Source organism: Helicoverpa zea, chromosome 1, assembly GCF_022581195.2.
Source record: "Helicoverpa zea isolate HzStark_Cry1AcR chromosome 1, ilHelZeax1.1, whole genome shotgun sequence".
NCBI classification, from domain to species: domain Eukaryota; kingdom Metazoa; phylum Arthropoda; class Insecta; order Lepidoptera; family Noctuidae; genus Helicoverpa; species Helicoverpa zea.
In genome coordinates, this window is record NC_061452.1 from 10,290,053 (window position 1) to 10,313,251 (window position 23,199).

The 23,199-nt window shown below is 37.6% G+C and overlaps 1 protein-coding gene across 1 annotated transcript in view; it reads left to right on the forward strand.

The window, feature by feature from the left end:
- Positions 1 to 22,871, forward strand: part of LOC124646356 (dynein axonemal heavy chain 8-like) — a 30,427-nt gene extending 7,556 nt beyond the window's left edge. The window contains exons 16-91 of the mRNA XM_047186485.1: positions 453 to 579; positions 663 to 765; positions 838 to 1,003; positions 1,081 to 1,216; positions 1,286 to 1,397; positions 1,490 to 1,554; positions 1,649 to 1,808; positions 1,894 to 2,026; positions 2,107 to 2,224; positions 2,300 to 2,439; positions 2,538 to 2,718; positions 2,797 to 3,004; positions 3,079 to 3,208; positions 3,389 to 3,552; positions 3,665 to 3,808; positions 3,919 to 4,029; positions 4,139 to 4,293; positions 4,377 to 4,462; positions 4,540 to 4,739; positions 4,818 to 4,989; positions 5,115 to 5,363; positions 5,461 to 5,595; positions 5,695 to 5,823; positions 5,965 to 6,170; positions 6,242 to 6,380; positions 6,490 to 6,700; positions 6,979 to 7,135; positions 7,220 to 7,413; positions 7,479 to 7,644; positions 7,738 to 7,839; positions 7,912 to 8,134; positions 8,276 to 8,405; positions 8,486 to 8,703; positions 9,902 to 10,038; positions 10,112 to 10,164; positions 10,288 to 10,495; positions 10,581 to 10,842; positions 10,956 to 11,078; positions 11,168 to 11,285; positions 11,580 to 11,675; positions 11,825 to 11,931; positions 12,012 to 12,175; positions 12,249 to 12,449; positions 12,575 to 12,715; positions 12,790 to 12,894; positions 12,966 to 13,150; positions 13,219 to 13,352; positions 13,462 to 13,593; positions 13,695 to 13,897; positions 14,276 to 14,390; positions 14,469 to 14,645; positions 14,719 to 14,886; positions 15,139 to 15,239; positions 15,314 to 15,512; positions 15,583 to 15,794; positions 15,871 to 16,009; positions 16,206 to 16,390; positions 16,478 to 16,604; positions 16,859 to 16,994; positions 17,145 to 17,362; positions 17,448 to 17,690; positions 17,938 to 18,073; positions 18,160 to 18,313; positions 18,650 to 18,769; positions 18,945 to 19,005; positions 19,078 to 19,257; positions 19,337 to 19,449; positions 19,524 to 19,609; positions 19,685 to 19,946; positions 20,028 to 20,267; positions 20,342 to 20,509; positions 20,661 to 20,802; positions 20,880 to 21,069; positions 21,150 to 21,271; positions 21,357 to 21,518; positions 22,746 to 22,871. Coding sequence (XP_047042441.1) covers positions 453 to 579; positions 663 to 765; positions 838 to 1,003; positions 1,081 to 1,216; positions 1,286 to 1,397; positions 1,490 to 1,554; positions 1,649 to 1,808; positions 1,894 to 2,026; positions 2,107 to 2,224; positions 2,300 to 2,439; positions 2,538 to 2,718; positions 2,797 to 3,004; positions 3,079 to 3,208; positions 3,389 to 3,552; positions 3,665 to 3,808; positions 3,919 to 4,029; positions 4,139 to 4,293; positions 4,377 to 4,462; positions 4,540 to 4,739; positions 4,818 to 4,989; positions 5,115 to 5,363; positions 5,461 to 5,595; positions 5,695 to 5,823; positions 5,965 to 6,170; positions 6,242 to 6,380; positions 6,490 to 6,700; positions 6,979 to 7,135; positions 7,220 to 7,413; positions 7,479 to 7,644; positions 7,738 to 7,839; positions 7,912 to 8,134; positions 8,276 to 8,405; positions 8,486 to 8,703; positions 9,902 to 10,038; positions 10,112 to 10,164; positions 10,288 to 10,495; positions 10,581 to 10,842; positions 10,956 to 11,078; positions 11,168 to 11,285; positions 11,580 to 11,675; positions 11,825 to 11,931; positions 12,012 to 12,175; positions 12,249 to 12,449; positions 12,575 to 12,715; positions 12,790 to 12,894; positions 12,966 to 13,150; positions 13,219 to 13,352; positions 13,462 to 13,593; positions 13,695 to 13,897; positions 14,276 to 14,390; positions 14,469 to 14,645; positions 14,719 to 14,886; positions 15,139 to 15,239; positions 15,314 to 15,512; positions 15,583 to 15,794; positions 15,871 to 16,009; positions 16,206 to 16,390; positions 16,478 to 16,604; positions 16,859 to 16,994; positions 17,145 to 17,362; positions 17,448 to 17,690; positions 17,938 to 18,073; positions 18,160 to 18,313; positions 18,650 to 18,769; positions 18,945 to 19,005; positions 19,078 to 19,257; positions 19,337 to 19,449; positions 19,524 to 19,609; positions 19,685 to 19,946; positions 20,028 to 20,267; positions 20,342 to 20,509; positions 20,661 to 20,802; positions 20,880 to 21,069; positions 21,150 to 21,271; positions 21,357 to 21,518; positions 22,746 to 22,871 — 11,721 coding nt within the window. The remainder of the gene's footprint in view (positions 1 to 452; positions 580 to 662; positions 766 to 837; positions 1,004 to 1,080; positions 1,217 to 1,285; positions 1,398 to 1,489; positions 1,555 to 1,648; positions 1,809 to 1,893; positions 2,027 to 2,106; positions 2,225 to 2,299; positions 2,440 to 2,537; positions 2,719 to 2,796; positions 3,005 to 3,078; positions 3,209 to 3,388; positions 3,553 to 3,664; positions 3,809 to 3,918; positions 4,030 to 4,138; positions 4,294 to 4,376; positions 4,463 to 4,539; positions 4,740 to 4,817; positions 4,990 to 5,114; positions 5,364 to 5,460; positions 5,596 to 5,694; positions 5,824 to 5,964; positions 6,171 to 6,241; positions 6,381 to 6,489; positions 6,701 to 6,978; positions 7,136 to 7,219; positions 7,414 to 7,478; positions 7,645 to 7,737; positions 7,840 to 7,911; positions 8,135 to 8,275; positions 8,406 to 8,485; positions 8,704 to 9,901; positions 10,039 to 10,111; positions 10,165 to 10,287; positions 10,496 to 10,580; positions 10,843 to 10,955; positions 11,079 to 11,167; positions 11,286 to 11,579; positions 11,676 to 11,824; positions 11,932 to 12,011; positions 12,176 to 12,248; positions 12,450 to 12,574; positions 12,716 to 12,789; positions 12,895 to 12,965; positions 13,151 to 13,218; positions 13,353 to 13,461; positions 13,594 to 13,694; positions 13,898 to 14,275; positions 14,391 to 14,468; positions 14,646 to 14,718; positions 14,887 to 15,138; positions 15,240 to 15,313; positions 15,513 to 15,582; positions 15,795 to 15,870; positions 16,010 to 16,205; positions 16,391 to 16,477; positions 16,605 to 16,858; positions 16,995 to 17,144; positions 17,363 to 17,447; positions 17,691 to 17,937; positions 18,074 to 18,159; positions 18,314 to 18,649; positions 18,770 to 18,944; positions 19,006 to 19,077; positions 19,258 to 19,336; positions 19,450 to 19,523; positions 19,610 to 19,684; positions 19,947 to 20,027; positions 20,268 to 20,341; positions 20,510 to 20,660; positions 20,803 to 20,879; positions 21,070 to 21,149; positions 21,272 to 21,356; positions 21,519 to 22,745) is intronic.
- The last annotated feature ends 328 nt before the right edge of the window (positions 22,872 to 23,199 follow it).

A 23,199-nucleotide genomic window follows, 5' to 3' on the forward strand; every position in this document is an offset into this window, starting at 1 on the left:
TTGTAAATTTTTGGTTTTAAATTTAATTATACATATTTTATGTTATATTTTTAATATGACTTTCCTTAACTTTTAAATGCAAAAACTAGTGGATTTTTAAGGCAGAAGTCCTTCATAATTAATCCAAATCATGAGGCTGATTATTTAAGTGGTTTAATATTTAGTTTATTTTAAGTTAAATGTCAATAACAATAAAAAAAATGAAATTAAATATGTTTGTATTACTTTGCCCAAAAGTTCACGGGCAATATGTATAGTGCCCGGTCAATTTGATTATTTGATTAATTATTATCAAATTGCACTCTCGTATTGGGCATTATTCATAATGACCGGGCATTATGTATACTGCCCAATTTATCACTTGGTCCATAACATATCCATAATGAATCAAGAAGTAGCAGATTCAAACGATATTGTATGATATAGTACTGTTCTTTTATTTCCACTTATAGGTACGGATGGGTTTAATTGCACCACTGCTTATGCGACACCCCACGACAAACATGTACATAGTTAACTTCAGCCCGTATATCCCAGAGTGTATAAGAGAGGCTGAGTATATGTGGCAGTTAGGACTCCGTAAGTTTTGTGTGTTCATTCTCCTGATGATTCTTTCACAAAACCAAATGCTTCTTCGATTTATTGCTTTATTTTATTTTAAGGTGTACCGACTAGTGCACAGTTAGTTGCTTTCTGCAAAACCAAAATATTTGGATATTTTGAGAAAATTACATCCTTGGTTGAGAGAAACAATCAAATAAGAAGGTAAGCGTCTTTCCTTTGTCTTCATATGACTGTTTTACTTCTGTTTTTAAAGTAATCTATGTGTTGGTACAGGAGCATGCCAAAACTCTATCTACCGCTACTTCGGGCGCAACTAATAAAGTTGGAGAAAGCGTTTCAGTCTGGTTTGTCAACAATCACATGGACTTCCCTAGAGATACCGTCGTACTGTGAGAGCATTGAAAAAACCCTCGATGAAGTGGATTTATTTGTTAAAGAGGTACTAAACAACGAAAACTGGACCGTCTCTGTGGTTGATGACTAAAACAGAAACGGATAACAGATGAATTGTTGCAGGTGATAGATATGAAGGAAGCTCGTATCGATGCCATGCTGCAATCTATTACTGAAACAATGCTAGTGTATTTGCCCCATCATGCAGTAGATCCCTGGACCCTGTATGAGGAGAATCTTTTGAGGCGCGATGATATCGGTATGTATCGGCCCACAAGTAGCACTAACTGTCGTAATGTAAGTAAACTGATAATTTGTTATTCCCTAGCATCCGAAATTCAACTAAAATCGTGGAATGTTGAAATTGCTGTCGTGGAACTCATACATAAGTTTTTGGACAGTGTGCCTTGTGCAGAAATACGAAATTTAAAAAATCACTGGTAAGTGATGAATAGTCTACATGTACCTACCTATTTTTTGTGTGTTTTGTATGTAAAGGCAGTAAAGCTTATATTTCGATTTTAATTTTTAGGTTGGATATAGAGAAAGGATTGAAGCAAGTTACATCAGCCACTCGGGTTTTTCCCGAAGATGCAGGTAAAGTTATTGTGACCAATCTTCTTGCAATACACCAATATTTTTACAATGTTTATTACTTTGGCTTATCTTACAAGTTCTAGTGAATTTACAGCATTTATGGAGATAGAGAATACGGACCGATATGATGTTATACCCACTATAAATGAATGTAATGAAATATTTGCATATTTTGCTACCAAATGTTTGGAAGCACTAATCAAATGTACCAGACAAAGCCTCGATAAACTTAGACGACGGGCTTCAGTTTCAAGGTAACTTAATTTTTAACAGCAGATTACACGAGGCCCTTTACGTAACTGCTGCTGAAAAAACGGTTTGATTTGTACTTGCTTTCAGTTTTCTAACTATGACGACTGATCCTGAAGAACAAAATAAACTACATCCTCTTATGCTGACAAAAATGTACTTACAAATACCAAGAATATTAATAAAACCTGCTTTAGAAGATATACAGGCATCATTTTCTCAGGTAAAAATGTAATTTAGAGAAATCATAGCCGTGGTAGCCATGTAATATGTTGTTCTATCTAAACCATGATGGGTTTTTAGGTGGTGTTAAACTGTATCATGGATATTCATCGCAATGTATTCATGTGGGGACAACAAGAACAAATAAAGAAAGAACAATTAGCCGGTACTTTGCTAACAACCAAACGCAGTATGACAGGTCAGTATGCGAAATGTTAATAAAGGAATCTAATTTAATGCTCAGGTTTTAAGAATATCAAATTTGATTTCATAGGATCTAAATCCAGTAGTAACATGGGAGGAGTGAGAAGCTACTTTCGAATGGTGTCGGAACACAAGGATATCGTAAGATCGGTGATGGCGTTGCAAGGAATGATGTACATGTACAAACCCGACATAGAAAAACTTCTAACGGTATAAACAAAAGGATACATGTATACTTGTTACTTTAATTTGGTTTAAGACAGTTACAATACATATTACCAACGGCAATTACCTACTTTAATTTGTAGGGGTATAAAAGATTTTCGTATCTGTGGGCTGAAGATAGAGTGCATCAAGTGAAAGAATTTGTTGATTTGAATCCTCTGAATGTCCAAATCAAGGACATGTTTTACAAATATGAGGCACAAACTGAGGAAGTTTTAAATTTGCCTGAACGCCACATTATTGGTTCCATTCAAATAAACCTGGGTAATATATTTAGATGAAATTTCATCAATCACTAAGCTTTTGTAGAAAACAATAAACTGTTGTAACTGGCATTTTTAGAACACCTCAAATTGGCACTGCATGTGGAATCCATTGAATGGAAGAGAATCCTGGGTAAATTGCTATGTCACGCTTACAAGGAGCGAGCGGAGAAGTTGATGCAGTTCATTCGCGACCGTATGAAGACAATGAACAAGAAAATCAAGGATTTGGATGACGTTAGAGTTGCTATGATGTGCCTCGAACTTATAAGAGAAAAGTTCATTGGGTTAATAATTCGCTACTCTTGTTTATCGACAGAGTTTTAGAGACTTTATATAAATATTTTTCTTTTAATTTCAGCATGGATATGGAATTAGATACCTTACAAGAAAGTTACGCTACATTTAACCAATTCAATATCGATATACCCAAAGAGGATACTGCTTTGGTGTTCAGTTTACGGCATTCATTTCAGAATATGTTATTAGCAGTAAGAGATGTTGTGTTCTGTATTGCTTGTTTAATCACGCAGTCTTTATAGTAGTTATTGCAAATGAAAGTGAGGTGGTACCTCCACCAAATAAAATTGTTAAATCACTAACCCTCAGAGTTATAGAAATAGTCAACCATTACATAAATTGTTATCTACATCTTCATTTTGAAATCGTAGTCTCAACAAGTACAGCAAAAGATAGTGGATATGCAAGGGCCACTTCAAACAGAGCTCACTGAGGGAGTGGCGACTTTCTTAGCTGACGTGCTCAAGTTTGATGCTGACTATGATGCAACCGGACCAATGACTCCTGGTCTATCTGCGAGGGAAGCCAGTGACAGGTAAAATTGAGAAGATTTTTTGTGCACGCGTCATAAAATCCCGTCATTCTCTGGTTTCGGAAGGAGTCTGGTTTTTTAATTATATAATATTTGTCAATCTTACTATTGCTAGGGTCATACTGTTCCAATCAAGATTTGATGACTTGTGGAGAAGATTCGAAATGTATTCTAATGGTGAAAAACTGTTTGGAATGGAAGTACAAGATTATCCTATATTGCATCAGAAGAAAAAGGAATTTAACCTTTTAAATAAACTGTAAGTATATGACAGTGTTTGGATTGTAAAAGGATTGTAGGTTTGTCATATACAATAACTAGGAAAACTAATTTATTTTCTAATACATGAAGGTTGTTATTATTTTTCAGTTACAGTTTATACCTATCCGTAGTGAACACCATCGATGGCTATTTTGAAACGCCCTGGGTTGACATTGATATTGAACAAATCGTTGCACAGTTGGCGGAGTTTGATGTCAGGTAAGGCTTGTGGCTAAATCAATAGAAAACCTTTTAGCAGAGCACAATTAAAATATTTATGGAGTAATTAGAAGAAGTTATACATTTCTTGACACCATTTCCTTCTTAGATGTCGAAGATTACCAAAAGGCATGAAAGATTGGCCTGCTTTCCTTGTTTTAAAGAGCAAAATTGATGACTTTAACCAAACATGTCCACTATTAGAGATGATGGCAGATAAATCTATGAAGGAAAGACATTGGAAGAGACTAGAAAACCTGCTGAGTAAAATATACCTTTATCTTCGTTTATTTTGTTGTTTTACGTACAATTTATAAACGATGATTTAATTAATTATATTAATCCAGATTGTGTGTTGGATGTCGAATCTGAATCATTCACATTGGCAAAGGTCATGGAGGCACCGTTGTTGCAAAATAAAGACGACGTTGAAGTTAGTGCCAAACACGAATTATTAAAAAAATGACTTTTATTAAGTTACACTACTTACTACTAGTACTTGTTTTGTAGGACATTTGCATAAGTGCGGTAAAAGAAAAAGATATTGAAGCAAAATTGAAGAATGTAAGTGCGGATTGGGCAGTTATCGACCTAACGTTTGCTAATTTCAAGAACAGAGGTGAACTCTTGATAAAGCCACAGGAAACGCTCGACATCATCACTTTGCTCGAAGACTCATTGATGATCCTCAACTCTTTAGCTTCCAATAGGTGTGCGAATTACAAAACTCATACATTCTTTAAATTTTTCCATGAAAAGATAACAAAACCCATTTTTGACAAATAAAGGTACAACCCGCCATTTAAGAAAGATATTTTGCACTGGATATACAAATTGGTGACAACAAGCGAGATCTTAGAGAAGTGGCTTCAAGTTCAGAATGTGTGGATGTACCTGGAGGCCGTGTTTGTCGGCGGTGACATCGCTAAGCAGCTGCCTGCGGAGGCAAAGCGGTTTGCGGTACGAAAGATACCTTAACTTTCACATTTCTACTTCAATTTAACTTTGAAATGACTGCCTTCTTTCTATAAGAGCTCTTTTGAATGTTGGAAACTGTTGAGTAAAAAGCATCATCCTGTTTGCAGAGTATTGATAAAGCATACGTGAAAATAATGTACCGAGCGCGGGATATCGTTAATTGCGTAGAGACGTGTACTTCGGATGATACGTTGAAGCACGTCTTGCCATACTTGATTGAGCAGCTTGAGGCTTGCCAAAAGTCTCTCACTGGATACCTGGAGACCAAGCGTCTTATCTTTCCCAGGTTCTTTTTTGTTTCCGATCCTGTGTTACTAGAGATACTAGGACAGGCTTCGGATCCTCACTCTATACAAGTAAGTGCCATTCTATTTGCAACATCATAGTTTAATTCTGTAACCTAGCGTTCCACGTTAAAAGTGTAACAATTTTAATGAAATGTAATTATTTTAGCCACATTTACCGAGTATATTTGATGCAATATACACAGTTGATTTTGATGATAAAGAAAATATTGTGAAAATGAATTCTGAAAACGGCGAGTCCATTCCTCTCGACAGACCTGTACCGTGTTTGGGAGGTGTAGAGGTAAATTAGTTAATGAAAGTATAAATTATAAATGATAATGTCAAAAAATATTTGATAGTCCTCTCGATTGAATTTATAAATAAACCTTGTTATTTATAGATATGGTTAAATACTCTTCTTGATACCATGAAAGATACAGTCAAAAATGTTATTGCTAATATAGCACAAACAATGTCTGGCGATCCAGAATTTGAATTTTTGGTTGGATTTTGGAACTTCCCTGGTCAGGTAACGATATATTAGAAATTTTGAAACATACAATAATGGAGCACTTATATTACATAAAATGTTGATGTATTATTTTTTCAAATACGTTCTGCTTCTAATTTTTTCTTAGCCCTGTAGAATTAATAAATAGTATTGTTTAAGGCTGCTTTGCTAGGAATGCAAATACTTTGGACAAGTGATTCAGAATACGCCCTGAAAAAATCGAGAGTGGACCGTTTTATAATGCGGTTCACCAATCAGAAATTACTAGACTTATTGAATGGTCTTATTGATCAGACAGTTAAAGAACTAACTCCTTTGGACAGAACGCAAATTGAAACAATGATCACCGTGCATGTTCACCAAAGGCAAGAGATAAATATTTAAATTATACCTTCGTGTTAAAATAATGTACTTGACTGACTTCTGTCGTTTACAGAGACATTTTTGATGATTTAGTGAGAATGAGAGTTAAATCGCCAATCGATTTTGAATGGCAGAAGCAAGCTCGTTTCTATTATTTTGAGGATAGCGACGATTGTTTAGTTTCTATAACTGACGTGGACTTCCTGTATCAGGTAAGCTTTAGTGTTTGTGTAATAGAATCCTGAACCAGTCAAATAAAACTAAGGAGGTATGAGTACGTATAGTAATATTGCCATAATATGAGTTTTTATTTCGGTACAGAACGAATATCTTGGAATAACAGAGCGGCTGGTAATCACACCGCTAACGGATCGGTGTTACATTACGCTGTCGCAGGCCATCGGAATGAGCATGGGTGGCGCCCCCGCGGGCCCCGCCGGCACCGGCAAGACCGAGACCACCAAGGACATGGGCCGCACCCTCGGCAAGCTCGTCATAGTCTTCAACTGCTCTGACCAGATGGACTTTCGAGGTGGATTCACTTCATTAGTATCCAGACGTGTTTCAGCGACGTAGCGTCATCTTCCGAGTCTTTTTTCGCCAACTATGTTGTACCCTATCTAATTTCCTCAACCCAGTCGCCCGGGAAACCCCATACCCCTTGGTTAGACTGGTGGCAGACTTACTGGCTTCTGACTACCCGTAACGACTGTCATGGATGTTCAATGACAGCCGAGATCTAATACACGCCACTCCCACCACTTTTTCAGCGATGTAGTATACTTCACTAACTACTTAATTCTCTCTCAGGTCTGGGCCGTATTTATAAGGGCTTGGCCCAGTCAGGCACATGGGGCTGCTTTGACGAGTTCAACCGCATAGAACTGCCCGTGCTGTCTGTTGCGGCGCAACAGATCTACATCTGTCTTAATGCCAGGAGAGAGAAAAATGACTTCTTTATATTCAGGTTAATGATTTACCCGACACTGTAATTAAATTATAACACAACAATAAACGTAAATATTTCATCGTATTTCCTTTCGTTTGCTAGTGATGGTGACACAGTCAGTTTGAACCCGGAGTTTGCTTTCATCATCACTATGAACCCTGGCTATGCTGGTCGTCAGGAATTGCCAGAAAATTTGAAGATCCAGTTTCGCTCTGTCGCTATGATGGTCCCAGATAGACAAATAATTATCAGAGTAAAATTGGCCAGTTGTGGTTTTAAAGAGAACATTGTTCTGGGTAACATATTTTTCTAATACTCTGTTTTAGAAAAGTTTGAAAACTAAGTATGTTACATGTTACAGCTCGTAAATTCTTTACGTTATACAAACTATGTGAGGAGCAGCTGTCTAAGCAAGTTCACTATGACTTCGGATTGAGGAATATTTTATCCGTTTTACGAACTATGGGTGCACAAAAACGTGCAAACCCGGACAGTACCGAGGAAAACATAATGATGAGAGTAATGAAGTTAGTGAACTTAAAAACTCGAAAATTAAACTGTGATAGAATATTTTCATGAAATGATTTGCAAATTTATATGTAAAATGTATTTCTTTACAGGGAGATGAATGTTTCTAAGTTAGTAGATGAAGACGAGCCTCTATTTATATCACTGATTGAAGATTTGTTCCCTGGAATTAAAATAACTCAGACGGTCCAAAAGTATGAACTTAAACTATGCATTTAGTTATGCTTCCTATTGTCGTTATGAGTTTCTAAGATGATAATTTTCAGAGTAATGCAAACCGCGATAAAAACGGTTACAACACGTACTGGGCTGGTTAATCATCCAGAATGGAACTTGAAGATCATCCAATTATATGAGACGTCGCTAGTGAGGCACGGCCTGATGACGATGGGCCCGACCGGCGCGGGCAAGACCACCTGCATACACACGCTGATGGCAGCACTCACTGAAATTGGCAAACCACACAGGGAAATGAGAATGAATCCTAAGGTTTCAAGACCATTTAGTGGATAGTTTTCATATATTCTCAACTTTAAATTGTTCACAGGGGCATTATCATTAATCGGTTGTACAATTAAGAGAACAGTCAAGTAGTGCAGCAATGTTTAATTTGGAAATCTAAACTTTTAGGCAATCACGGCACCACAAATGTTCGGTCGTTTGGACGTTGCAACCAATGACTGGACTGATGGTATTTTCTCTACGCTATGGCGTAGGGCATTAAAGGTGAAAAAGTCTGACACGACTTGGATTGTCTTGGGTTTGTACTCGAATTTCATGATAGCTGAAAAGAAGAGAACTTGTAGTAAGGTGCAAGTGGAAGTGCGTTTGTTGTTTCAGACGGTCCGGTAGATGCCGTCTGGATTGAGAACTTGAACTCGGTTCTGGACGACAATAAGACGTTAACTCTGGCCAATGGTGACCGTATCACGATGGCACAGAACAGTAAGCTGGTGTTTGAGCCGGATAACGTGGACAACGCGTCACCAGCCACCGTCAGTCGCATGGGCATGGTGTTCCTATCTTCGTCGGTGCTCAAATGGCAACCTATACTAGAGGTATGAGTATTGGAAATATAAGCATATAATGGAGTTAAATGAATAAGTACCTAAACTATTGTTCAGTATAACTTTATTTTGGAAATTTTCAAAGAACATGCTATTTTTAACCCCCGACGCAAAAACGACGGGGTGTTATAAGTTTGACATGTCTGTGTGTGTGTGTGTGTGTGTATGTGGCATCGTAGCTCCCAAACGGATGATCCGATTGTAATGCGGTTTTTTTTGTTTAAAAGGTATGTCAGTCGGGAGTGTTCTTAGCTATGTTTGGTGGAAATCGGTTCAGGTCTTCAAGGTCATCGCTCGTTTGCTAGATGTGATAGGAATGTTACACGATCAGTTTACTTGCAAGTATATGTGGGATCTGAAATTTGAAACACTAATGTCTTTTGGAACCACTGAGCTGGTCTGCTGTTAGGGCACGAAGGTAGGAGACGTAACCCTGAACTGCCTTTTAGTAAACCCATCGAGTTTGGGCTCGTTGAATTTGTCTTGACAAGTTCTCTTCATGTTTCTGATTGACGAGAACCTGATGCTGGAAATGGGATGTGGCGGATGAAACCCTGAAATGCCGGAATGAAACGGATAAACCGATTTATATTTTTGCTGAAAATCTAGAATGTCCAAATGTTTCTCAATCTGTGCAATTCTCCCAGAGCCAGTTTGTCATGAGGATTGTTAAACAGCTTCCTTTGGCCGAGATCGCATATAGCGACCCCATCTTAAGATAAAATAAATTAAATGAAAGAAGGGAAAATTAAGGAGCTCCTTTAAAAAGCATGAAATAAAATTAAATTATAAATTTAAAAAAACCCCCGACCCAAAAAAGTACGCAATAATTATGACAAAAGGTTAAAAACGCTAAACCCTATAAAAAGCAAAAAATAACTTTTAACACTACGTAAACTAAATTTTGACGTGTCGGGGGACCGCTTTTTACCTTCATAAATACTTACATAAATCAAATGATACCTACCTAATTACAACATTCGTTAAAAAAAAAAAAAACACGTATCTAAAGTAATGAATTAGAGCGGTCCCCCGACACGAAAAAATTTAGTTTACGTAGTGTTAAAAGTTATTTTTTGCTTTTTATAGGGTTTAGCGTTTTAAACCTTTTGTCATAATTATTGCGTACTTTTTTGGGTCGGGGGTTTTTTTAAATTTATAATTTAATTTTTGTCATTTCCAATAATAGCGCTGGTTAACAACTTTGGAACCGAAACAGTGTGATGTTCTACGTAAAACTTTCTACAAAGTTTATGGTGACGTTCATAACTTCGTGCAGACGAAATTAACAGCTAAAATGAAGCTTCTTGAAGCTATCTATATCAGGTAAGTTTTATTTGTTAGTATTTGCTAGTTATTTGTACACAAGTAGTATACTTAATACTTTTTTCTTTTTTAGGCAGTGCGTAGACGTTCTTTCTGGGTTACTGCAGATTGAAGTTCCAGGTGGCAGTAAGTACAAAGTTTAATCATAGAATTGCATTTTGTAATGAAAGTAGTCTAGTTTACCAATAAATGTACATTTTCATGAGTTGAATACGTGAAGGATCTTCAATTCGCAAAAATCTATTACAGAGACTCACTCAGAACGTCATCTCGAGCGTTTATTTATCTTTGCAATGATGTGGTCACTGGGTGCTGTTTTGGAGTTAGACATGCGACGGCGCATGGCTGAGTTCATGACGCAGCTCCCAGTTAAAATGGACTGGCCTGGTTCAAAATCCAAGGAATTTATAATGCCTTACGAATATAGGGTTAATGCCAGTGGCGCGTGGGAGCACTGGTTAGTTTTACTACATATTTTACAAGATTTCTTTCTAGACATAGTTATGTCAAAGAACAACAAATAATAACTTTCATTTCAATAGGTCTGAGAGTGTGGAGGACTACATTTACCCCCCCGACAGCATACCAGAGTATGCTTCCATATTAGTGCCGAATATAGACAACGTGTGTATTACGTTTTTGATCCATACCATCGCAAAGCAGGATAAGGCGGTATTACTGATCGGGGAACAAGGCACCGCCAAGACTGTTATGATGAAGAGTTACATGTCTAAGTACGATAATGAGGTCAAACTGTTTAAAATAGTCAACTTCTCTTTCGCTACTACGCCGAATATGTTCCAGGTGAATTGTCCTCCATATTTAAGTGTTAGCTTATTTATTCAAAGACATTGATAGGCACATAGATCAACCAAGCTAACCTAAGATATATGTAACGCTGATTATGTTTACCTCAGAGGATAATCGAGTCTTACATGGAGAAGCGAGTAGGCATGACGTATGGGCCTCCGGGTGGACGAGCGATGACGGTCTTCGTAGACGACATAAATATGCCCGTGGTCAACGAATGGGGTGATCAGGTACAGTTTAAAAAAAAATACTATCAAAGCACAACAATACAATCTGAGGATTTAAAGGACTTATAATGGGTTTGTTTCATAAATTTAAGGTTACTAACGAAATAGTACGACAACTGATGGAAACTGGTGGCTTCTATTCGTTAGACAAGCCCGGTGATTTCACAATCGTTGCTGATGTTCAGATGTTTGGCGCTATGATACATCCTGGTAAACTTTTACTTTTACTATTAGGAATTCACATTAAGGTATATCTATTCTATTAAGGTATTGATACAGTGCACTCTATATCTATTTGTAAGATCTTATATACCTTATCTAGCAAATAAATGATTTGATTTGATTTTTAAAAATATATTCTAAGAATAGTTAAAACTTAATATTTTGCTTAGTTATATGTAGTTATATGTATGCATGGCAAAGCATTTGTATCTTCTCTAGAAAGCCAATAAAATTTAAATTCAATTTTTCTGAAGATCTCAATATATTTTCTTGTCATTACAGGTGGTGGACGAAATGATATCCCTCCGCGTCTGAAGAGACAGTTTAATATTTTTAATTGCACGCTACCCAGTAACATTTCAATGGACAAGATTTTTGGTAAAAACATCAAAGCAACTGCATTCTCGATCCCTTTTTCATATCTGTGATATACTTGAAAAATGGATAAAACTATTCACTATCCCGATTATCTACAATGAACTGTGACGATGTTCTGAATACATTTTTACATAATTATTTTTTTCCAGAAACAATAAGTGCTGGATATTTTTGTAAATCCCGCTTCGATAAAGTGATAGTGGCGTTTATGCCCCGATTAGTACCGATAACGCGAGTCATTTGGCAGCAAACCAAAGTATGTATAAGATCATAGTAAAAAAAAAACTGGATACGGAAAATGGATTTTTCTTAAGAAAAACCGTCTTTGTTAAACAGGTTAAAATGTTACCGACGCCGGCGAAGTTCCATTACGTTTTTAACTTAAGAGATCTATCTCGCATATGGGAAGGTATTCTGTTCATCAAGAGAGAGGAACTTAAGTCCATTAACATGGCTTTAAAGCTTTGGTTCCATGAGTGCTTGCGAGTTATTTCTGATAGGTAGGTCTTTTCTTGTATTTTATGAAATAGAAAATAAAGCAGACACTACAATTTCAAAGCTAATTTATTTCAGGTTCACTACCTTCGCTGATAAAAATTGGTTCGAAGCGAATTTCTGGGCAACCGCTAGTCAAGAGTTACCGGATCTAGTTAACGAATTCCCTGATGAAGAAACGTTCTTTGTTAACTTTCTGCGAGAGCCGATAGAACCAACTGGCGAAGAAGACGAAGACTTCAGTCTTGAAGCTCCTAAAATTTACGAGGAACTACCTTCGTGAGTAGAAATAAACTGAATCAACTTCAGGAATAATAATATAGTGTTGGTTTAAAAGATATACCTAATAGGAACAAACATGTTGTTTTTCTAAAGATAGGTACTGAAAATAATCATGTTTACAGTTGGGACTTCGTTCTATCAAAACTTGCTGGATTCGAATCACTCTTCAATGAACAGATTAGAGGAGCTCACCTAGACTTGGTATTCTTCCACGATGCGATGGTTCATCTGTTCATAATATCTCGAATCATTAACACTCCATGGTAATATTAGCTAAATAATACTTGTCAATGAATATCATTTATGTTGAAACTAAAATCGATTTTTATTCTTTCAGCGGCAATGCGTTGCTCGTGGGTGTCGGCGGCTCTGGAAAGCAAAGTTTAACGAAATTAGCATCATTTATAGCTAACTTTTCATTCTATCAAATAACTCTATCAAGGTAACAAAGATTTGCAAGAAGTAAACAGGTTGGTATTCTTCTTACTCACTATTTCTCCCAAATTATTTCAGGTCTTACAACGTAAACAACTTCATGGACGACATAAAGGTATTGTACCGCGTAGCCGGGCTTCAGGGTCGTGGCATCTCCTTCATATTTACTGACAACGACATCAAAGATGAACACTTCTTAGAATACCTCAACAATATCATGAGCTCCGGAGAAATTGCTAATCTTTTCCCTAAGGATGAATTGGGTAAGTCACGTACACTGTACATAATTCGATATAACGTCATTAGATACCTACTATAGAATTGCTTCCAGATGACATCCTGAATCAATTGATTCCTATAATGAAAAAGAACGCACCTAAAAGGATTCCGGTTCCCGATATATTGTATGAATACTTTATTATACGTGCCAGAGCTAATTTACACGTCGTCCTGTGCTTTTCGCCGGTAAGCCCAAATACTCACAGCTTTCTGTACAACGGGTCTTATAAAAAAATATAATCGCTGAAATTGTTGTGAATCATTCAGTAATCTAAATACTGCAGTTTTGTTTTAGGTGGGTGAAAAATTCAGAAGCAGGGCGTTGAATTTCCCGGGTCTTATATCGGGATCTACGATAGATTGGTTTCAAAAATGGCCTAAGGAAGCTCTTGTAGAAGTAGCGCATCACTTTTTGTGGGAGTTTGAGGTTTGCAACATACAATTATGATCAAATAAGACATTAGTGCTTACGAGTATATTTATGTAAGTTAATTCGTAGAGTATGTAGATATGACCATTGGTTTTCAGGTGATTTGTTCCATAGGAACAAAGCAGCAGTTGATCGACATGATGGGCATCGTACAGGACGATGTAGCAGAAACTTGCGTAACTTATTACGATCGATTTAGGAGGCAGACGCACGTCACTCCTAAGTCATACTTATCATTTCTGGAGGGCTATAAAACATTATACAAAACAAAGCATAGTTATATTGCTGAGATGTCAAAAAGGTATCATCACAGTTCTCTAATCAATCACAAAGAGATGCAATTTCCAGAAAAATCTCTTACACAAACTTACACCTTTAGGTACATAGCCATGGCTATGATAACGTTAAGAAAAACAATATTGTAGGAACCATTTTGGGCTCAAACGTAGATTTAGCATTATAAGCATAAGGCTGCCCGCCCATGACAGACTTTATGTAGGAAAGAGAATCGGGCCGATTTTTTGGAGGACCATCTGACTAAGATTTTCCGATCGACTTTTTGTAGGACGTGTGCGTTGCACTATTGCTATCAGTATGATCTATTTTAACTCTTACGAAAAATCCGCGGCGGGCAGCCTTAGTAATAAAATCAAAAAAACTACAATGTTGACACATTTAGGATGACAACGGGGCTCGAGAAATTAGGTGAAGCTGCTGCAAGTGTTGACGAACTGAAAAAAGAATTGGAAGTAATGGAACTGGAAATAAAGGAAGCCACAACAAAAGCGGAAGAGGTATTTATCGTTATCGATCTTGTGCAAGGTGTGTGAGTGTTTAGACTGTTTCGATGCGAAAATTGTGTGGTATTGTAGGTGCTAGGAGTGGTGGCAGAATCGCAGGCGGCCGCCGAGGTGGTGAAGGCAGAGGTGATGGAAGTTAAGGACCGCGCCGTGAAACTCGTCGAGGTGATCGCGGCGGAGACCGCCGTCGCCGAGGAAAAGCTCGCCGACGCGAAGCCGGCGCTCGACGCTGCCGAAGCTGCCTTGCTGGTATGATAAATCTACTAGTATGCCCAGTTACTAGGAAGAAGACCGCAGTTATCCATATTGGCATTTGTTGCAGACTATTAATGCTGCAGATATTGCCACTGTCAGGAAACTTGGCAAGCCACCTCATCTTATTACTCTCATTATGGACGCTGTCATATTACTGTTTAGAAAGCGTATCGATCCCATCAGACCAGATCCCGAAAAACAATTTTTAACTCCTTCGTGGTCAGAGTCCTTAAAGGTTAGTTTTAAATGTTCACTAGGCAACTTGAAACCCTTAATCATGTTCATAGTTAATTTCTTATAATGCAATTTACATATTACTTATGTATTTGTTAACTTCTTTATGACAAAAATAATGGCTTAACACTACTTATAAAACATATTCAAACGTAAGTACATTGGCAAAACCTCTTGAAACTATGTACCCACTTCTAAATGTACGCTCATTAACGAAGATTTGTTTTATATATGTATTACTTATCCACAATAGGTGATGGCGGATGTAAGGCTTCTCAGTAACTTAAAGAATTATCCAAAAGATGAAATCAACGCTGAAATGGTTGATTTATTGATACCATACTTTAGATATAGGTAAGATACTTACTTGCTTTGATCAGAACTTCATAGTTGACAGAAGTTCAAGATTAGTTTTTTGCAATCTTCAGTCTGTACAATTTCAACGCTGCGAAACTGGCATGCGGTAACGTGGCGGGTCTGATATCGTGGACCATAGCAATGGCGCAGTTCTACGAGGTCAACAAGGACGTGCTGCCACTAAAGGCGAACTTGGCGGTGATGCAGGGCAAGTACCAAGCCGCCAAGCGCGAGCTCGAGACGGCTGAGGCGCAGCTGGAGGCGAAGGAGGTACCGAAGCTCTGTAGTTCATTAGCAGATGCAGAAGCGAGCAGACAAGTAACGCGATTACTGTTGACAGCAAGAGTTAGCAGAAGTGCAGCGGCAGTTCGACGAGGCGATGTCGCTCAAGCAAACAGTGCTGGACGACGCAGCCAAGTGCCAACAGAAGATGGACGCTGCCACCGCGCTTATTAATGGTCTCAGCGGCGAGCGAGTGCGGTGGACCGAGCAGTCTGCGCTCTTCAAGTCAGAAATCGAACGCCTGGTCGGTGATATCTTGCTACTGACTGGGTGAGTGTCTGGCACCAGATAAGCCGATCCAACTCATCCGAACGTTTACTTAAACAACTTGAGCAAACTATTCCAGATTCCTGTCGTATTCCGGGCCATTTAACCAAGAGTTCCGTGGACTGCTCATTGGCAACTGGCAGAGTGAACTTCTGCGCAGAAAAATACCTGTATCTATGAATTTGAACATTATAAATGAGCTTACCGATACTGCTACAGTGAGTTTTCATAAATTCTTATTCTCATTTCACATTTGTTTTTGTAGAATAAATAATGTAGACGTTCAAATTAAAAAAAAAATAAGACATATTTAAAAATATGTAACTTGTTCTCGGAATGTATACGTTATACCCTTATTTGCCCCTTACTATCTTGTTCATACACAGTATTTTCATAGTGAGTAATTTTGCCCAGATCGGCGAGTGGAACTTATACGGATTGCCAACAGATGATTTGTCGATACAAAATGGTATTATTGTGACAAAAGCGGCTCGTTTTCCATTACTAATCGATCCGCAGACCCAAGGAAAAATCTGGATCAAGAATATGGAGAAATTCAACGATTTAATTGTCACTACTCTTAATCACAAATACTTCAGGTGCTTACCTACTATCCAATAAATAGTATTCCTGACCCGCGAAAGTTAAATGTGATCACTTAGGTAAAACATGCCTTTATCACACAGGAATCATGTAGAAGACTGTGTTTCCCTGGGTAGGCCTATGCTGATAGAAGATGTTGCTGAGGAGTTAGACCCAGCTCTTGATCACATTCTTGAAAAGAATTACATAAAGATTGGTACCACGTTTAAGGTTTGTTTCATTATCCGGCAAATAAGAAGCTGGTATACTAAAACCTACTCACCAATATATAACCATGGAGTTTCTTGCCCGTTCTTCTCCATAGGAAGCTACTTTTGGAATGGGCAAATAGAATCAAACTTAGTTATAATTTTGACTTTCATAAGTGCTTGTAAAGGCCTAAATGAAATAAATGATTTGACTTTGAATAATATGTTTGTGTATGGTTGCGTTAAAAAAAATATAAATATATTTTTTTTCTTTAGGTTAAACTAGGAGACAAAGAAATAGATGTGATGAAAAGCCATAAGATCTACATAACAACAAAACTACCTAATCCAGCTTACACGCCTGAGGTTTCTGCACGAACTTCTATTATAGATTTTACTGTAACCATGCAAGGTAAAATTTTGGCATCTACTTAAGCTTGCTACATAAAAAATTAATTACTGAAAAAAAAAATAAGACATTGTTGGTGAATATCAAGACAATTCATATTCACTAACAATGTTAATGTTTTGGAGTAATATGCAATAGTTACACACATTTTAGGTTTAGAAGATCAGCTCCTGGGACGCGTGATTCTTACAGAAAAGGCAGAAATGGAAGCAGAAAGAACGCAACTTATAATGGACGTGACCGCTAACAGACGCAAGATTCAGGAGTTAGAGACAAATCTTTTGCAAAAGCTTACCACTATACAGGGCTCTCTTGTCGAAGACGTGTCTCTCATTCAAGTGTTAAACACCACAAAAGCTACAGCCACCGAGGTTAATTTCCTTTTAAGGTTGACAAAGTTTGATCTTTGTGCCATTCAAATAAGTTAAAGAAAACCGTATGTTACTCTTGATCTAGGTGAAAGAGAAATTGGACGTGGCAAAGGAGACAGAGATGAAGATAAACGCGGCTCGTGAGGAGTACCGACCGGTGGCGACGCGTGGCTCTGTGCTTTACTTCCTCGTGACGAACATGTCGCTCGTCTGCAACATGTACCAGACCTCGCTGGCGCAGTTCCTCGAACGCTTCGACATTTCTATGGAGCGTTCACCGCAGAGCCCCATCACATTGAGGAGGATTGGTTTCATAATCGATTTCTTGGTTAGACTTTATATTAGAAGCTATAAAGTTATTTGCGGTAAAAAATTTTCATTTCGAGTTACCGTGAATGCACGTGCACCTATGTCTGTGTATGATTTTGTGTACGATACACCCATCTCGACGAGAAGCATTCCCAATGATTCAGCATTTATCAAATAGGTAGGTAAAAGCTTTTAATTCTGTGCTTAATTGTTGTAAAGATTAACGTTTTAGGCATGGCTTGTAACGATACTTTTATATACTTCAGACTTTCGATGTCTTCAAGTACATTAGTCGCGGTTTCTACGAGAAGCACAAATACTTGTTTACGGTTTTGCTGACTTTGAAGATAGACTTACAGAAAGAATACATTACATTTGAAGAATTCCAGACATTTATTAAAGGTAAAGCACCTTCATTTCATGTTCATTAAAAGAATTCAGATCTTCTAGACATGAAAACTATTCTTACTTAATTAATTTTTGTATAGGTGGTGCAGCGTTGGATCTCAACACTTGTCCGTCCAAACCTTACAAATGGATAACTGATATGTCATGGCTGAACTTAGTGCAATTGTCCAGTTTGCGTCAATTCACGAACATACTTAATCAAGTGTCTAACAACGAGAAGGGATGGAAGTCTTGGTGAATTTCCAAAATTAATTATTAGACGGAATACGTACTTTTTTAAAGTTTCAGTTAATACTGTTACAGCCTTTTTTTTTTTATCGTCCCACTGCTGGGCACAGGCCTCCTCTCACACGGAGAAGGATTGAGCATTAATCACCACGCTTGCTCAATGCGAGTTGGTGATTTCAGACTATATAGTCCAGGTTTCCTCAAGATGTTTTCCTTCACCTTTTTATCAGCCATTGGTGTCCAAGATATACTTAGAAAGTACATACAAAATTAGAAAAGTTGCATTGGTACTTGCCTGACCTGGAATCGAATCAGTTAATATGTTATGGTATAATTTTGTAGGTTTGATAAGGAAGCTCCTGAGGATGAGCCATTGCCTGATGGCTATCAGAGTCTGGACGTGTTCCGAAAGCTGCTGGTGGTACGAGCCTGGTGCCCCGACCGGACGCTCGCGCAGAGCTTGTGAGTGCCGCTCGTGTGTTTGCGTGACACCTTCGTCACGGTGACCGTGCTGATTAATTTTACATATATTTTTATGTCAGCCATGCCGTGACCGTGTGAAAACCGTCTGCTTGTGAAAAGACCCTTATGTGCCTCCTGTGTGCAAATGTTGATATTGTGTGTGTCTGTCTTACAGGAAGTACGTCGTCAACTCCATGGGCACACGGTACTCCGAGGCAGTCATAGTCAACTACGAGGTGACCTACTTAGCTTCCTACTCTAAAGTTTCGCACTGCCTAGAATTTTAACGCAATATTTTTTTGTTTTAGCAAATGGTATTAGAATCGCGTCCATTAGTACCGTTGATTGGTTTCTTGGCTATGGGTTCCGATCCGACGCCCTCTATCGAGGTGACAGCTAAGCGAATGGAGAATCTTTGCTCATCCATATCTATGGGTCAAGGTCAAGAGATCCATGCAAGAAAACTTATTGATCGTGGTCTAAAAGAGGTATGATAAATATTTAGAAATAAGAAAATGAAATATTTACCATTTTATTAAATTAAATTTACCAATTACCCATGCTTAGGGTCTGTGGGTGCTACTCCAAAACTGTCACTTAGGATTGGAGTACATGGTGGAAGTTATGGAACAGTTTGCTGAACTCGAAAAGAATCCAGAGCAGATACACGAATGTTTTAGGTAATAGTAAAATATACTGCTCACTATTGGTTATGTAATACTAATCTTACAATTAAGACACATTTAATTTCTAGGTTGTGGATTACAACAGAGGTTCATGAAAAATTCCCTATTACACTTCTGCAAATGTCTATAAAATACACTTGTGAGCCACCTTTCGGTAAGTCGACTATCTACGGTATGCAATTGAATCACTTTAAACATAAATATCATAACGGCAAAATATGTTTTTTAGGTATCAAAGCAGGTCTCCTTAGAACATATGACTCGATGAATCAAGACTTCCTCGATTACAGCGATAGTCCTTTCTATTTGCCGTTAATTTACACGATTTCATTTCTGCACACCGTAGTGCAAGAGAGAAGGAAGTTCGGTCCTCTTGGTTGGAACATTCCCTATGAATTTAATTCAGCTGATTGGCTGTCTTCTTGCATGTTTGTACAAAACCATTTAGATGCTTTGGAGCCAGGACAGCCAGTTAGCTGGACAACCGTGCGGTGAGTTTATCTAATGCTTTTTCCGATCGAGTTGTTACCATGTCTGAAAATATATTATTTTATCACACACCGATGTTGTAGATACATGGTGTCAGCTGTGCAGTACGGAGGAAGAGTGACTGACGACTATGACACGCGACTTCTAACCACCTTCTGCAGAGTCTGGTTCTCAGATCAAATCTTTTCTGATGACTACCAGTTCTACAAAGGATATGGTATTTTCAAGTTCAAGAATATACCGGAGTACCTCGAGGAAATCGAAAAGATGAAAACTGTGGATCCACCTCAAGCATACGGCTTACACACGAATGCGGATATAACGTTAGTGGATGCTGACTCTGACTAAGAAGACAAATTCTATTCTTTTGATTTCATTTGTGAATTGTACCCTTTAGTTACCAGCGGAACACCACCCAAGAGCTTTTGGATACGATATTGTCCATTCAACCGAAAGAGTCCAGTGGAGGAGGTGGGGAGACACGAGAGGCATCGGTCTACAGGCTTGCTAAAGAAATGCTTGATAAAGTCCCACCTAACTTTGATCCTCATGAGGTGCTAGATAGGTAATTCCTACTGATTTTATTTCAAACATTGCCAGAAAATGTAAAAACCATATGTTTTTTTTTTCTTGATTAAAATCACCTCATAGCAAGTGTTAAGATTGTGTATAAAAGCTGATGTGTTAGCATAAGATATAAGTTAAATCTTTTTCAGATTAAAATTCTATGGTGTACTCAATTCAATGGTAATTTTCTTAAGACAAGAAATTGATCGAATGCAGAAAGTTATTGTATTAGTAAGAACAACTTTAAAGGACTTATTACTCGCTATTGATGGCACTATCATAATGAATGAGGTAATTCTACCAATTACTACAACGAATAATTAGGTGGATTTTTATTAATTAAATCAATGAATATGTACACTTTTTAGGCACTCCGAGACTCATTAGACAACATCTATGATGCGAAAGTGCCAAGTATCTGGTTGAGAAGCTCCTGGTCATCGTCAACACTAGGCTTTTGGTTTACGGAGTTTTTGGAGCGAACTATTCAGTTTTCTACATGGTGCTTCCAGGCCAGACCAAACTCTTTTTGGATGACTGGGTTCTTTAATCCACAAGGTACAAATATCTTTTGATGTTCGGACTGAAGTATTCTGTTTTGGAAACCAAAAAGTATTTATTTGTTTGGCTTGTTAAAGGTTTCTTGACGGCTATGCGCCAGGAAGTTACCCGTGCACATAAGGGATGGGCTCTCGACATGGTTACATTACATAATGAAGTTACGAAATTGTCTTATGAGGAAATCAAAGTTCCACCACCGGTGAGATTCGTGGATGGATTTATCCTGTTCAGAACAGATAATTCTTTAACTGTTAATGAGTATTGTTGTCTTTAATCAATTTTAGGAAGGTGTGTATATTCATGGGTTGTATATCGACGGTGCTGGCTGGGATCGGCGCAATCTACGGCTGTGTGAATGTGCTCTTAAAATGGTGTATACTGTATTGCCAGTGGTTCATGTGTACGCTATCAATTCTACTGCGCCCAAGGACCCGAAGCTGTATCAGGTAAGCCAATGCTCAATTCTGTATAAGCATTCTATATCATATGTTGTAGGTATAAGATGGACACAATAGGCATGATGACAAATTTTTAAATTCCTTTGTATGATGTAGGTATACGTCTATTTTATATGAAAAATTATTAATTTTAAGAAAATGCGAAGTTTTTTTATCAAATAATTGCATTTTTCTCTGTCCACTTTGAATCCGGCGCGAAAACGCTTGTCAGTGTCATGTCGTCACTTGTGACGTCACGACTGAAATTACAAGACGCAAGTAAACAACGCTCGTGCAATAATTAAGTTTTTTGTGTTATTAAATATGAATTCTAGGTGTTGTGGGGTCCCCCAGTGTAAGAACACATCCAAAACAACTCCTGATAAGTTATTTGTGTACGTTCCTCACAATAAAAAAATACGAAACAAGTGGCTTAAACTTGCAAGGCGAGATTCAAAAACAATATTGCCCAGGGTACAACTTTATTTTTGTGAAGATCACTTTGATGTAAGTTATTACATAGTTCTCTAGATTCTAGCATAGTTTATAATGTAAATAACTATTTCGAGGTTAGGTTTCATCTCGCATTGTTTTTTAATTAAACTAGTATACTTACATGGAAGTTTTAACATTTCTAAATTCAGCTGAACAAAAATCTTTATTTGATGCCAAAAACTTTCCCAGCATTATGATATCAATTCTAGGCAAATTAGCGCTGTTTGCCTTGATAAATCCGGGCTCCATAACTCGTGTTGTAAACAATTAATTAATTAAAAACAAAGATCGCAGTGGAAGTTCACAATAACGAAATGTGACGTTCGCGCGCTTTCGCGCGAGTTGTTTTGAGAGATGACGTCACGAGCTCTGATTGGTGTTCAAGATATCATGGCGGATTGCCTTATTTCGTAATTTTATTTTATAAAAATACATATTAATCACATTATTAATAAAGAAAACAATGCGCATTTTATATTCCAAGCTTCAAGTTTAATTAATTAAATATATTATTTTAATGATTTTTGATTACTGTCATCATGCCTATTATGGACCCGGTAGGGTACAGTTTAAAGGTAATGGAGAGTTATGCAGTTACTTCTAAACTATTATATTTTATAGTTTAGTTTAATATAGTTCAGTTACTACTGAGAAACTCTATAAAATATTATGTACATAGACATCGACGTGTGTTAGTCAGTATCTAGGTACATTTTATACAAAGCCGTTGTCGTCCTCCAGTGCCCGGTATATAAGAAGCCAGTCCGCACTGGCTTGACGTTCATCACGCCGCTCTGGCTGCCCACTATCAAGAACCCCGACCATTGGATTCTGAGAGGAGTTGCTATTCTATGCGACATTAAGTAATTGTATTGCATTTTAATGTGTTTATTCAATAAATTCTCATATTGCCAAGTTTACGTTTTTAATATTGTTTTTAATCGAAGTAAGTAAGTAGCACATGTGATAAGCACATTCTTTCGATTCTTACTCTTTGAATGTGTAGTGGAAATACTGTTTAGCCCGATGGTTTAGCCATACCACTGGCAGTACAATATATTTCGTTTTCAAATTGAAAATTATAAATGACAATTACCTACTTTGAAGTTGACATTTCAATATTGGTTTTATAATTGAGAAAAGTGATTATAATTTTAAATAATATTGTACAAAAATGGAAGGCGACGGAGGTGGC